The sequence below is a fragment of the Oreochromis niloticus genome, linkage group LG17 (genome assembly GCF_001858045.2).
Source record: "Oreochromis niloticus isolate F11D_XX linkage group LG17, O_niloticus_UMD_NMBU, whole genome shotgun sequence".
NCBI lineage: Eukaryota > Metazoa > Chordata > Actinopteri > Cichliformes > Cichlidae > Oreochromis > Oreochromis niloticus.
The window spans coordinates 3,503,675-3,518,304 of NC_031981.2; the positions used below are offsets into that span (position 1 = coordinate 3,503,675).

Genomic DNA, 14,630 nt, shown 5'->3' on the forward strand with positions numbered 1-14,630 from the left:
TATTGATTCAAAAGAAATAAGTGAACTATAAAGACTTTATTACGCTGTTGTCAGACATTTAGCAAATGTAAAACTGATAATAAAAGTAAATGTCATTGACTGTCATCAGTTTCGGTGAATGCGGCCAATATCAGCTGATATATCAGTGCGTCTCTAATATTTTGGCTTTTGTAGCCGTTGGTCATACTACGTATAAACAATTTAAACCCACTTTGTGCTTGCCAAGAGCATGTTGTGATCTGTGTGATCCATTGATTAATCAGTAATGAAGATGATACACTGTTGCAGCATGAGGACAAGGAGACAATATTGATCAGCAGAGACTGAATGCTAAAAATAGCTGATTAACCTGCAACAATTTTCAGATCCGATTATTGTTTTTGTCACACTAAAACTGGCTCTGTGCTTTTATTTTTGGACATTAGTCAAAAATCCAAGTCTATCACTGTAACTGGGACATGTAATAATAGAAATATTATTTGAGGTGCCAAGGTCAGACTGAAATAGCTCAAAGCAATGCGCACTGTCCAGTAACTGAAAAGGAAAAACGATGTTTTGTTTGTGAGGGATGTCTGCTCATTACTGAGTCTGATGTCAGGGCACGATTCCCGAGGAATGATCAGAACTTCCCTCTGAGAACTTTTACCGTCAGAGCGAGACAGGACGACTCCCCCTCACCTTCGGCTCTGTTGCAAATCACTTTCCGTTGGTCCCAGAGGTCGCGTTTTCACAGACCCAGGCAAAGCTGTGTGAAGACGCAGGCAGCTGAATTTTTAGACAGCTGAATGTCAAGAGAAAGGCCTTCTGCCTGTGAGAGGAGGAAATAGAAGACTGGAAGATTATTGCTGGGGTTCCACAGGAAATTCCTGGTACATGTAGTTGTTGTGCAGGTCTCAAAGTAGCTGGGTGGTGACAACAGGCTGGAAGGTGAAACGGCAAGAAAAAGAAAAACAAAAAAAAAAACTAACTAAAAAAACCCCTGAGCTTCATTTCCTCAAGAAACTTAGGTGGAATCATGCTTTGCAGGAAAGGAAACCAGTCAACAGAAAATTACAGTTAACTGGAAAACCTCATACCTTTAGCCTACGTTCGGTGCAGGCCATAAACAGTAGCAGAATTCTCATAAAAATGTGCAAATCTTTACATTCGAGGAGCAGAAACCAGTGAAAAACTCCCATTGTTGCCTGACTATTGACTGAGAAATTCTTAGAAGATAGTTTATGTTATTCAGAACTTTGAAAGTCTCGCATTCACCTATGTACTGACTAACCATGAAAAGGATTTTTGTGTTGAAAGGAAAAAAGACATCATTTTGTTATTACATCATTTTAAAGCTTTTGCAAACTGCAGTGAACCATCTGAAAGAAAACAAAGCAAATACACAGAATTCGCTTGCACGTCCATACAAGGACGCTGACTAACAATTGTGTTAATTATGTCCTGATTATTATCTAAAGATATTTATGTGTAGAGTGTCTAAATTCCCAGAAATCACTGAAGAGGATTGTTTCCTAGCAAACAGTGAAAATCCCAAAGATGTTAAAGTGATGCACTTCAACATAACAACTTTATTGCTCGACCATGTTGATATGATTAATTCTTTTCATTCTAGATTAGTCCAAGAATGAAAATAATGCTCACATTTTGACTCATCAAGTAAAAATGAAAACCAGAAATGCTGTTATACTGGACAATTTCAAGATGATGTTTTTAAAATCCGAAAAGCTGTCATTGTTCAAATATGTGACATTTTTAACTGTTTCTGAATACCTGGAAAAACTATATCGATTAGTCAGTTTGTCTTTAAACAGAAAACACGATCTCTGATGTAAATCCACTGTAGTCGTTGACAACCAAGAGCAGAAGAGACTGTGGTCAACATCTTGTCTGTCAGTGCATTGCTTAGTTTAGGACCTTAACTCTGTCCAATGAAACACACGTCCTAAAGCATGCATGGCATTCTGTGTATTTGGATGTCCAGAAAGTGACTTCACAGCTCATCTGGCCTGAGCATCAGTTTATCAGGCGCACATTCTCCTCTGTGTACCGAGGCTAGCCGTTAGTGTGGGTGCACGGCGAGGTGAGGCGAGTTGGCGTGGTGCTGTTTGGGTTCAGGGCCGGTGCATCGCAGAGCTTTGTGAGCCATGCTTTGTGTCTCTGTGTCTATTCATAGCAGGAGAGGAGCTCTTTCAGTCCTTCCGCGAACCCGCTGCCAAACTCTACTTCCTCCCCCGTCCATGCTCCCGCCGCGAGGCCAGCCAGCCGAATGGAGGACGAGCCTGCCAGGCTGCCTGCGCACCTGCGTGAGTCACACTCTCTTGCTTACACACACAAACACACACGTGCACACACACACAAGGATGACCAGTGACTCCCACATGCATCGATCAGCCGGTCATTTGAACAGGACAGATTGATTTTTGTCAGTGTTTTTGGCATCTTGCTCTGGAAATGTTTCCGCTTGGTCCTAAGTGATGATCTGGGAAACCAGATCTGAAGTTGTTCTCATAATTTGTTCAAAAATCCCTTGTCAAGGCGAGCTTTTTTTTTCTCTCTGTCTCCTGCTGACACAGTTTTAACTTCTGGAGGTGATGGCATCGGAGAGTTTAGGTCAGCAAGCAGAAGTAATGGACTATCAAAGTGAGATCATGAATAAATAAAAATAGTTAAAACTCATCACATCCAGTCAGGGCAGCACACTCGCTATTATCACCGCATGAGTGCTGAGCTGGTCATGCTGTGTCTCTTAGCTGGGAGGCGTTGAAGCAGATCTGGGGTCAGGCTTTTAATCACTCATGCTTCCACTGGAGCACAGCTGACTGACCTTCTGCACTGGAATAACAGCTACACAGCAGTCAGGTACAGACAATATGGAGCAGAGAACATACAATACAAGGAACCGTGTTTAAATTAAGTCTGTTCAATACACAAGATCCTTACTTTACATATTGCCTGATCATTGAATTAGAGGAGTTCTTAAACATCCTTAAACACAACATCCAAGTAAGTCCTTGGTCACCAAGTGGCTGAAGGTTAGAGTGTTTACTAATATGAAAACATTCAGTTATTTAATTATCTTAAAAAACAGTGCACGCTAATTATCTTAAAAAACAGTGCACGCTCACAGGTGGCCAATTTACCCCTTTAAAACGAGGAGATTAGACATATAAGACATCAACTTTGGTTAGCTAGCTTTATAGATGGTATGCTGGATAGCAGGAAGTAAGATAACTAACACTAGCTAACATTATATTACAGGGGGCAGTTAGCCAGCTAGTTTTCCATGTTCAAGTTAGCTTTGTTGCATTTATGCCCATATTTAGCTGATCTCTGAGTTGCACAAGATACACAATGTTCAGTTATTAATAATGATGTTATCATTATTGATTTGGCCGATGCTAGTTCTCCTGCAGTGTATGAGCACGTGTGCAAAAGGTGTCATTTAATAACTTAAAACGAGGTTGTTGAAAGAGAACTTCTGTAACTGAACTTTGCCAGCTCTGTGGTTATGTTGGCACAACCGTATTTGCTCTTCCATACCCTGCAGCTTGTTGTATGTAATGTTGGCAGACTTATATTTCTTATAATTTTGATTATTGCTAATCAAAATAGGCAGCATAGGTTTTTGGTACCAGAACATCTCTGGCTTCTGTTTGTATCCAGCAGTATTGAGCAGCTGTATCTGAGTGAGCTTTGGCTGCAGAAGAGGAAGGCAGAAATGCTAATCTAAATGCGAATCTAAAAAACAGTTTCTCTAATCTGATCATAATTTATCTTTTTATTCATTTTTTTATATTCATAGACTATAAACTGTTTCTTGCTCACAAAACTGGAAATCTTAGTGTGGATGTGAGTTAAACAGTAAGCCCTGAAACACCGGCTGTAGCCTGAGGTCACTGTTAAACATGTGTCCTCCAGGGCAGACTTGGAACTAATCTAAAAGGAATAACTTGGACTACATCATTAGGTAGTAGCAATTAAGTTTCCAGACTGCAAGTGTGCAAGATACAGTCCTGAAACTGTAAAGGTGTGTTTCTGAGGTGACGATGGGTCTGGTTTGAGCCACCAGTACTAACATGCTGACAGCCATTGCAGATGGCTCTCATGGTCTCTGGACAGCATTTATCACTGTATCACTGAATGGTGAGGAAAGGTTATTTTGACACAAATAGAAAATGGATATCAGAACATTTTGACATGGACAAGTCGTGCAGTATCGTGGATGACTCAGACACAATTCTACAAAAACAGAAAAAGCAGGATTCTATTATTTGAAAAAAAGTTTTTCTCTTCAGTTTTTTTTATGATTGTGAGACTTTGCATTTATTGTGATACTTTAAATGTAAAGTAGACTAAATGTGAACATATTTGTGAGATATGAGTCAGGCGGCTTTTTTGTGGAAACATTGATTTTTTAAAAACAATCATTTGGGTGTCTTTCCTTCTCTCTGTTCGTATCAGTTGAAACCAATTGAAGAGCTTCCATCTACCTTACATTGTCAGCACTGACACAGTCTAGTCTTTCCAGAGAGGTGAAGTGAAGGGCAAGGTGAAAGTGACTAGCCGGCTTTAGGTGAACCAGCAAAGGAAAAAGTCTGATGAAATATATTTGGGAACAACTTGGTGAAGCAACTTGGTGACATTCACAGTTTTACTGGACTTCAGTTCGGTTGCGTCTGCTCATTCATTGCTTACCCAATCATAGAGGGGGCGGGGTTGGAGCTGTGCCGAGAGATAGGCTAACAGTTCAAAGACTAACCCTGAATTGCTTCATTGGTGCACATGTCAATATTTAACCAGTTAGTTTTTCTCTAGCTGGTGTGAAGTTCAGGACTCTTGGCGGGGCGTTAGGCTGGGTGTCAGGCTAAAGCTGGATGAGATGCACAGGAAATTCCCTCAGCCCACTTCCTCTTTTGTATTGTTGCAGAAAAAGGAAGAACGCTCAACAGGTCCGCATTGGGTTTCCTGTCGAGTAAACTGATGGGTCACTTCACATCCGCAGACATGTGGAAGTCGAACTCTGTTTTAATCAGATGTCAAGCACAGTTGCTCACGCAGACTCAGACATCTGCAGGTCGTCTTTCATTTTTTCTTCTGCAGTGTTTAGTTTATGTCTGCTGCTAAAGGGGATCCACTCTCCTCTTTCAGACAGCCAGCCACACGTCTTTGTCACGGCTCACAAGGTCTAAAACACCTCTGCTCGTCCTTTCTCTTCCTTGCTATATAAACACACGTGCTGGAAAACAAGTCATCCATTAACCCCCGCACTCAGAGGGAGATTTATCCTGACGGTGGGGGGAGGAGGGGTGAAGAGGGAAGGAAGAGTGAGAAGAAGGAGGAGGAGGAGGAGAGAGCGGAGGAGGAGAGGGGAAAAAAGACAGAAAGAAAAAGAATGAGGGAGGAAATTGCAGTGTGGGCAGAAATCCGCCTTCTCCATTTCCTGGGGAGGAAGTGGATTAGATCGGGGAGAGTTGCAGCCTGCTCCTCACACTAAAGAATGCTACTAGGCTCAATTTTTAACCCTTTCTGTCAGACATCACTGCAGTACACTGTAAACTCTAACACGGTGAGTTTAAATTGTTACCAAATGCAGTTTGTTAAAACATTGTCTCTGTCAGTGAATGAATTTTATTCATTATGAAGACATTTTTGGGCTAAAAAATGTCAAGTTGTAACTACATGCTGGCATAATATAAAAAGAAATATATGTAAAGACACAACACATCTCGAGTAAAACAAACTAAATAAAGGGATTTAAAAAAAAAAAAAAAGCAATTAATCTTTACTGAAGATGCACTCATCTTTGGTTTATAAAGTCTACATGTTTAGTGACATCATATAAAGGTTTAATTTTGAAATGATAACAGTTTGATGTGATAAAATATGCGAATAAGCAGAGTTTAAATCTAGAAAATAAATACTATAAAATAAAATATTTGAAAATATTTAAAGCAAAAAAACTTTGAAGCTTCCTTCAGTTGATAGGTTTGACCTAATCATAGTCTGTATATAAAAGATAGATCCTGCTATCATCATGTCTATCATGATGAATCACTATTTTGAAACTTAAATAGTCTTTTTTTACACCCTTGAGTGACCATATATAGACAAAAGCCTGCAGTACTGCTATTATCTAATGCTAGTAAGCTTAATTAGCAAGTCATAGGCTAATTAATGCTAAAAGTCACTCCAATAAATAAATTCACTCATTAAAACTAAAACAAAAGTTTTTGGACAGGCTGCTGGTATTGCACAGCAAGCTGTGTGATATCATATATTTCATTTAAAAGAAGTGAAAGAAGATTTCTCATGGAGGCAAAAAACCCACATTTTTTATATTAAGCCATAGACATTATTACTGAATTATTTAATCTCTTAACTTTGTGTATTTCAGTTGGTGCTGTATAAACACTGACTCTTATTTGAAGCCAGTCTCAAGTGACCTTTAGAATAACTGCCATTGAGACAACATAGAGCCTTGGTGATACGCACAGTCTTTGACCAAGCTTAAAGGTGCTTGTTATTGGTTTTCTTGCTGATAATTAAATGGGAAAATCAGACCTCTCGTGTCCATCTCTTCAATATACAACTTTAGCTAGCAGCTAATTAGCTTAACTTAACACTCTAAACAGAGGAAAGGTAGTTTGGTTAGATCTCAGTTAACAAAATCTATTTATCAGCAACTCTAAACCTCGCTAATCAACACGCTTCATCTTGTTTGTCTTAGTAGCTTCCTGAATTATGCAAAGGTTGCCTGGTAACCACTTGTTGGCAACATGATTTCTGGAAGTTATTATACCCACCTAGCTGCCAATAAAACTCCAACCTGTGTTTTTGCGAACAAGGATGTGACTGAGCTTTTAAGGTACTGGTTGGTGCCTTTGTTGCCACGGACAAAATTAAGCTAGCTGCCCCCCCCCATTTTGAAACCCATGCCATGAAGCTCCCAGTGCACAATGTTTGTGCTGATGTTCACTTCAGAGGAAGTTTGGAGTTCTGTAGTTATTTAGTCAGCAAAGCTTTGACAACTTTTACGCACTATGTGCTTCAGTACTCAGTGACCCAGGTGTATAACTTTGGTCTGGTACCTTATAGCTGGGTTGCTGTGGTTGCTAAATCCACTATAAGGCTGCAGTACCACTTTCAGCTGCTCCTGGGATATGTAGGAGGGGAGAAGTTTCATGAACTGACTTGTTACAGCGGGGTATCTTATTACAATGCCATGCTGAAATTCACGACGCACCCTTTCACTAATATTAGTAAAGGCAGATTGAATAGCTAGGTGCTTGATTTTGTAAACCTGTGGACAAGGGACTGAAACATCTGGATTTTAACGATTAAGAGGTGTGACCCAATACTTTTACCCATATCGCATATCCTATATAGTGGCATTAGTTAGAAGGAAATAAGTTATACTGTGTACATTTCAATTCTTATCTCTAGTCTTTGCTTTTATAGAAAAAACTGGGTGAATTTGTTTATCAAAAGCCCAGCTAAAGCTTTAATAATTATGCAATGTAAAGTCCAGAAGTAAAAGCTTGTAACAAGTGTGCGTAAAGCCTTACTAACGAACTTATGGCTCAGCAGTGGTTGCACATGGGTAGTCCATCGGGACCTTTGGACAACAGAAGCTACAGATAGTGTCTGTTGTCAGAAGTGGGCAGTGTCAGAAATATGTAGCACAACTGGTCTGTGGGCTATTCCTGTTTGTGCTGTTGTCGGTCCGTCAGCCAGCTGCAGAGAATAGTGAAGTTATAACATACAAACGCTTAAAACAAAACGTGTCCAATCAGACACTTTCTATGCTTTTTAAGTTGTACTTCCTGGTCTTTAATGTATTTTTCATATTTCTTCCATTCCTGGTGATCTTTGCCGTCGCTCCCTTGCCTATTCCAAATTGTCATCCAATCAGCATTTGACCAATGCATAACATCACTGAACAACGCTCAGTACTGCACGGAAACACGTATGCGTTGGTTGAAACCCTGCTACAGTTTTTCAGTAAATGTTTGAAACAGACATGCTTTGTTGGAGCATGTGTCAATTAAATGCTTGGACTTTGCTTTGAGAAGACATAAATTGACTTGATCCTTTTTTGGCTTTAAAACAAGCCATTAAAGGAATAATGCAGCAGTATTAGTCAAGTAGTAGACAAATGTGCAGCTTTAAACAGCTAGCGGAGGAGTGCCGTCAACCATCCATGTCCTTTTGTTTCTTTAGCTGTTTGTGTGAAAGGCAAGACAAGTTGTAAAAGAACACACACACACACACACACACACACACACACACACGTAATGAATCCATGCAGATGCTAACTGATGAACTAAATTTGTTTGGTTTTTAATTCAATCGCAACCCAGGCAGTATCGGCCAACATGGCGCCTACATACTCTGAGAATGACGCAAATGAGGGTCTAGTCACTGAGATAACAGTGAATTATTTAAAGGTCTGCGACACACAGCAATTATTTTTATTTATTTATTTTATTTTTTACAACAAACACTAAATACAAAAGAACTCTGGCTGCGACAGTAGAAATATCTTCCCCGATGATTAAAAAAACCCTCTATGTCCATGGAAACAAGACTGGCTGGTTTCCTTGGTGTGTGTGTGTGTGTGTGTGTGTGTGTGTGTGTGTGTGTGTGTGTGTGTGTGTGTGTGTGTGTGCTCACAGCTGGGTTTGCACTATGCGTGCTTGTAAGAGTGGGTGGATGAGTGTGAGTGAATCTTGTGTCTTTGTGTAAAGCTTGCCAGAGGTAGTGTAGGTGTATACTGTGTATGTGTGTGTGGGGGGGGGCGCGTGCGTGTGTGTGTGTGTGTGTGTGTGTATGACTATGTGTTTGTGTGTGTTACCATGCATGACTGCAATCCCCCACAAGCTTCCTTTGGTCTCTCTCTCTCTCACTTTGTGGTATATTACCCATTTTACTGTGGGGAAATTGGTGTCACAAAGTGTGTGTGTGTGTCTGCGTGTGTGTGCATGTGTGTTTGGTCTTTCTGAGGGGAAATTTCCTGCCCCTGGAAGCAGCTCTTGTCCTCAGGAATTTCCTGAGTGGGCAGACGGCGCTTCCTGAATAAATGTTGTTGTTGATGGTGTGTGGGGGTGTGTGTGTGTGTGTGTGTGTGTGTGTGTGTGTGTGTGTGTGTGTGTGTGTGTGTGTGTGTGTGTGTGTGTGTGTGTGTGTGTGTGTGTGTGTGTGTGTGCATGTTTTAACTCCTCTCTTTTCTTTTCTGAAAGGGAAACTGTTTTCACATGCCGGCGAGTGAGCTGAGCGCAGCCCCCTTCTCTTCCTGTCCGCGACACACTCCACATAGCGTTTCTAACAAGACGATGGTGGTGGTGGGCTTTCTTTACTCGAAACATCATGAACACACACGTTTTACACACCGATTGTGTGTTAATCTCAGCTGCAAATAGTCCACGTGACTCGAGTGCATTTCCTCTGGATAAATGTCCAGTTAATGAAATTCCTTCCATGTGCTTTTATTAACGCTGTGTTTGGGAGATACTTCCTGCCAAACAGAACGTGATTGGGCTCTTTTGAAATGTTGAGCATGGCCATGACCTATTGACCTCGATGACTTATGATTTTTAAAAGGAAAATTTGCAGAGTTGATATTTTTAAAAAAAAGAAGATTTTTTTAATACAGACTAGTTTAGCTTATTTCCTTTATTCACCTGGATCCCAGCTTTATTATACTGCAACTTGGTGGCATTTCATCCCATCAGCTCTTCCCTAACAGCTGGCTTGCTGAGCAAAGCTGGTTTTTGATACCATTAAGTTCAAGCAGCAGGTTTCTTACTGTCAGAAGAACAATTGTGGAGTCATTTTTGACCCAAAATGGACTTGGCCCTTATATTATAAAGGCAACACAAGCTATTAAGTATAAATTAGCATATAAGTATTACTAATAGGTGAAAACAATTAAAATCTTTTACCACCTGTGACTAGACCGGGGCAAGGTGTTTATAAGAATTTGGCACTTAAACTTTGGAATTATTACATTTTGGAACAAAAGTAATGGAAAGTGTTGATTTAAAAAAGTAAAAAATTACCAACAAACAATTCCTGGAACAATTCCAGGGTTTTCTTGGCTCAAAATGTGTTTTTGAGGCGTGATTACACACCTACACATGATGGGTCTGCAAAGACTTCTTGCAACTTTTATTGAAAATAAGTAATCTCGTTGCTGTTTGGTCGAAGCCACAGGGATCCAGTGGAGATGCAGCAAAGACTTGCAAAAGAGACGCCGGTTTGCGATCCCTGATTCACATGCTTGTTCAGAGAGGGCATATGTCTGTATAGGTTCTCAGTTATCATGGTAGTCTTAATACCTGGAAAAAAAGGCGACTGGTCTTCAGGTTTTTTGGAGTTGACATTTCACGTCTCAGCAAAAAGGCTAAGCAGTGAGCTGTCTTCAAAAAACTTCCAGTGGCCTTCTTTTCTAGCTCTTAACACTTTAGAGAGGACCTTGTCCCCGGGGTTGAGCAGACTCCAAGGCCACAGTATTGAGCCTTATAATGGCCCCTCATGCAGTGAGTTGGCCCCTATAAACATAACCACTCTCCTAGGAACTCACCTGGTAGCAAGGACTACCGTTGGTGCAGTCTGTAAGACTATGGAGTGAGTCCATCAGTGGAATGAGAGCCTACCTGGAAAGGCAGCCGTTGCTCTGTTATATGTTTGTTACAAAGAAGAAAAGCATGCACACACCTACCAGGGAACACCCGCGTGGACATATATGCACCTTGCTCCAGGACAATAAACGCTTTCCTCCACCTTTGTGTAGTGTTGACGCAGGTTTCCAGGTTTTTGTGCTTTACGAGTACTTACAAAAAAACCCCACAGTGGAGGATGGAAACAGCAATAAACCTTAATGATTTGACAGATTTCAACTGTCACTAAAACTCATTAAGCTTTGCAGTGTGGAAAAAGACAAATTGCTCCAGATTAAATCAGTCAACATTAACAGTCACACAAAATGTAATGTGTGACTGTCCCTGTGTAGTTTGAGCTTTCACTCTCTGTCATTACTGAAACTGCTTTCAGGAGCGACAGACTTAATGCAAACGACTCTGAGGTTTCGCAAATAGACACTGTCTCGTTTTAAAAGAAGGTATGCACTTTGCATTAGATATGATGACACGGATAAATCCTGCCCTCCCATTCTCCACATGCAAAGAAGAACAGGAGTAGTGTGCTTACAGGGTGTGTATGCGTTTCAGACAAGCATGAGCCTTTTGATTTAGTTAACAAACGTCTTTGAAGCTCCTGCATTTTCAAAAAAAAAAAAAAAAAAAAAAAAAGAAAAGAAGGGAGAGGGGAGGGAAAAAATTGGCTTCTGAACAAAAGGAAGAGTGGCAGTTGACGCTGAATTCAGGAACTAGCCTACAAGAGCCGGCTTGCTCCTGTGCTTAACAACAAACTATCAAAAACAGGCCGTGCTACTTCCTGGCCATAAAAAGTTAAGTGTGATTGATGATCTGTTTTATGTTTGTTTTGACTGGATGAAGTCCAGTTTTGCTGGACGGGGACAGGCTTGTGCATGCCGGAGGAGGAAGCAGAGGATGAATATGAGAGGTGGTGGGGGTTGGTTCTCCTGGCTGAAAAGTAAAAGTGTGTGTGTGTGTGTGTGTGTGTGTGTGTGTGTGTGTGTGTGTTGGTTTGGAGGTGGATTTTCCCCTGCCGCACCCACCTGACAGGGAATTGATGTACGGTGCAGAAAGTGAGGGGGTGATGCTGTGTGTGTGTGTGTGTGTGTGAGGAGTAACTGAGGAAACGTGTCACTTCTATCCACATGTCCCTGAGTCAGGGTGTCAGGAGGTCACAACTAACCCGCCTCCTCCTTCCTCCTTCCTCCTCCTCCACTGTCTGGAGAAAGAAAACCTTTCCTCCATTGAGATAGCAAGACCAATATCCGCCTACTTCTGCTTTGAGAGAAAAGACAAACATTTACTGAAGAACTGAGTGACTAAGGAGCTCTGAGTTTGAGAGCAAAGTCCCAGCCTTACTGATGCGGTTGTATATTTTTTTGTTGTTTATTTAGTTATAGTTCATCCAGGTCAGGCCAAGCTGAAATTCTCAGTCTGAGAAGTGTGTGTATCAGTTGTGTATTTTTGTATATATCTAGACTGTTGAAAGTCTGGAGTTTCTGAAAGAAAATAATATCTGACCTGACTTTCAGATCCTACTATGACTCAAAATATAGCATGCAAGCAATTTGGTTCCAGTTTTACAAATGAAGAGAAAGGAAACAGGTCCCTCCAAAATGTGATGACGCTCGAACATGACTAAACACATTCAGTCAGCAGCTGTTTGTTAATTGTTTGGAATGGATGCATAAAACTTTTTAGAAAACCTTGGATCAATAAATAGCAACAGTTTTTTTCTATTCTCTTTTATTTTTCCTCTAATGGAAATTTTAAGTGAAACTGATTTTGGCATTCTCATACAGAGACTTGTATCTAGCAACCAAACTAGAAACAGGGAACACAAACTGGAACACAATAATGCTTCAAATTGAATTTAATTGTGCAAATATAATAACAGAAAGTGCTTGAAAATGCTAAACCTATGCAATGGATTTTCCTAAATGTGTTGTTATTTTGTTCTATACAGTCATACCATGAATTTAACTACAACACGTTCGTGTGTGAATGGGGTTGCAATTTGTGTCCTATTTGGCGTAAGTTGTTACATTATAATGTTTTACAATGTTACAAAAAAATTGCAATAAGCTCATTAATTTCTCTTGCAGTGGTAGATTGAAACAAAGTAAAGCTAGCAATCGCTGATCTGGTGCTCTAACACAGTACTTCTCCTCAGTAGGCTTTGGGCCAGTACTATAAAGCTGTAGTATTAAGTTTGACAAAGTTAAATTAAAATTTTAAGTAGAACTCTTCGCAGTGGTAACACCCTTAACTCTGGGCAACAGCATGGTTGTACTTACAGTCAGTCGCAGAATGTGAATTCCAAAGTTAATAGTGGTATGCTACTATTTTTACATTATAAGTAAATAGTCAGTAGTTATGTTGAAGTCATGGTGCTTGAGAAAGCTTGCTAACAAAACAACAGCCATTAATGACAAAATGATAATCCTTTAAAAGACAGCTTAAGTGGCACAGCTGTGGGACAGGGGTAACAATCTGAAGCTTTTTCTTTTTAGCTAGTCAAGAAGAAAAAAAGAGACGGTTGTCAAAGTTTTTAGCCAGGTGAGGAATCCACAAGCAGGAGAGGCAGAAGTGTGAGCGATGGCGAAGACTTACGCAGCTGATCTGAGATTCTGGACGGGACCTTTTAGCTTCGCAGCAGGACGGACCTCATTAACTCGTCTGGCTGAGAGGGGAAGCTGAGGGCTTCTGTACCGCAACAACGAAACAAGATACCAGTGATCTCATCCTCCTCTTCCCTTCATTCATCCCAAGCGCTCATGAGTTGCCTTGGCAACTTGTGAGCTCAGTGTGTGTATGTGTGCGTAGTGAACATTAGCGGGGGCCTGAGAAACCACTGAGTGAAAATTATGTGTCATCAGAGAGGATTAGGAGCCCACGGTTTAGTCGAGGGTTTGAGATCCTGCTGCTGTCGTGCTTGAGGGTTTTACTCAGTGTAAACGCAAGCATACGCTCTCATGAAGACTGTTAACCTGAGATGCAGTCGGCAAAGGCAGGCCAGCGACAAGGGGGACTGGAATTGATTTTCTTCCCGCAACAAATCTGTAAAAGATTCTCTGACAGAAAACAACCAAAAAGGACAAATTTATCGTCTCCAGATAGCGCGTGAAAGTATCGAAGGAACAGAATTTCAGTTTCAAAGGTGCACTCTCTGTGTTCTCCTTCCACTTGCAGTCCATGCCATCCATTTTCCTTTTCACCTCTAAGTAAGCAAAGGATGTTTGTGTCTTAGTGTTTCCTGTCCTGTTTAGAATCAGTTCCTGTCTACATTACACGGATATGAGATGCAGAACAAGATCCTGAAAATGAAACTTGAATGTGAATCAGAAATTATCCATGTTGAAAAAACATCAAAGTGTTCTTTTGTCAATTCAGTAACCATAGAAGACAGAAACATGAGACAGTGATGACTGTGAATGATCAGCAGCTCGGAGGAGCTTTGGAAAACTAAACCAGAATCTGGTACAGTTAAAAGCATCTCAAGTAAGACTCGATTAATGAATTGTTTGGCTCACCTTTCATTCATGTCCCAATTTTCTTATGAAGTCATTTTGGCTTGGCCTGTACTGCTCTGTTTAATACAGTTATGATACTTATTGCCTTCTCTTTGATATACATATCATACACTTTGCTGCTTTAGTGATATTATTTCTTATACATTTTATGATATCGATTGATCGGTTTCAAAGACCTTTATTGGCAAATAAACCTATCCAGTATATATGGTGTGGAGACTTCTTCTTCATAGCTTCTCACACTCTGTGTGGCATTCTGGATTTTAGCTTCTGGGCCAAATCCCAGTCGATGGCTACTTTTTTGTGTTCTAAGCTGATCAGTTTGTAGGCTTCTGCTCATCCTTTGCTCTTTAAGGATTGGTTATAGATTGTTAATCCAATTTGGATCTCGGGGAGCTTCCTGGCCGTGTATCCAAATGTTAGTTTGATCATCTCTGAGCTA

General features: G+C 40.6%; 1 protein-coding gene across 3 annotated transcripts in view; it reads left to right on the forward strand.

Moving 5' to 3' along the window:
- The window catches only part of etv6 (ETS variant transcription factor 6), a 29,254-nt gene that overhangs the window by 1,808 nt on the left and 12,816 nt on the right, over positions 1 to 14,630 (forward strand). The window contains exon 2 of one of the 3 annotated variants that reach the window (XM_003445043.5): positions 2,174 to 2,303. The exons of 1 other annotated variant lie outside the window; for it this stretch is intronic. In XM_003445043.5, coding sequence (XP_003445091.1) covers positions 2,174 to 2,303 — 130 coding nt within the window. The remainder of the gene's footprint in view (positions 1 to 2,173; positions 2,304 to 14,630) is intronic. One more of the 3 variants, XM_005451808.4, reaches the window with a different exon arrangement.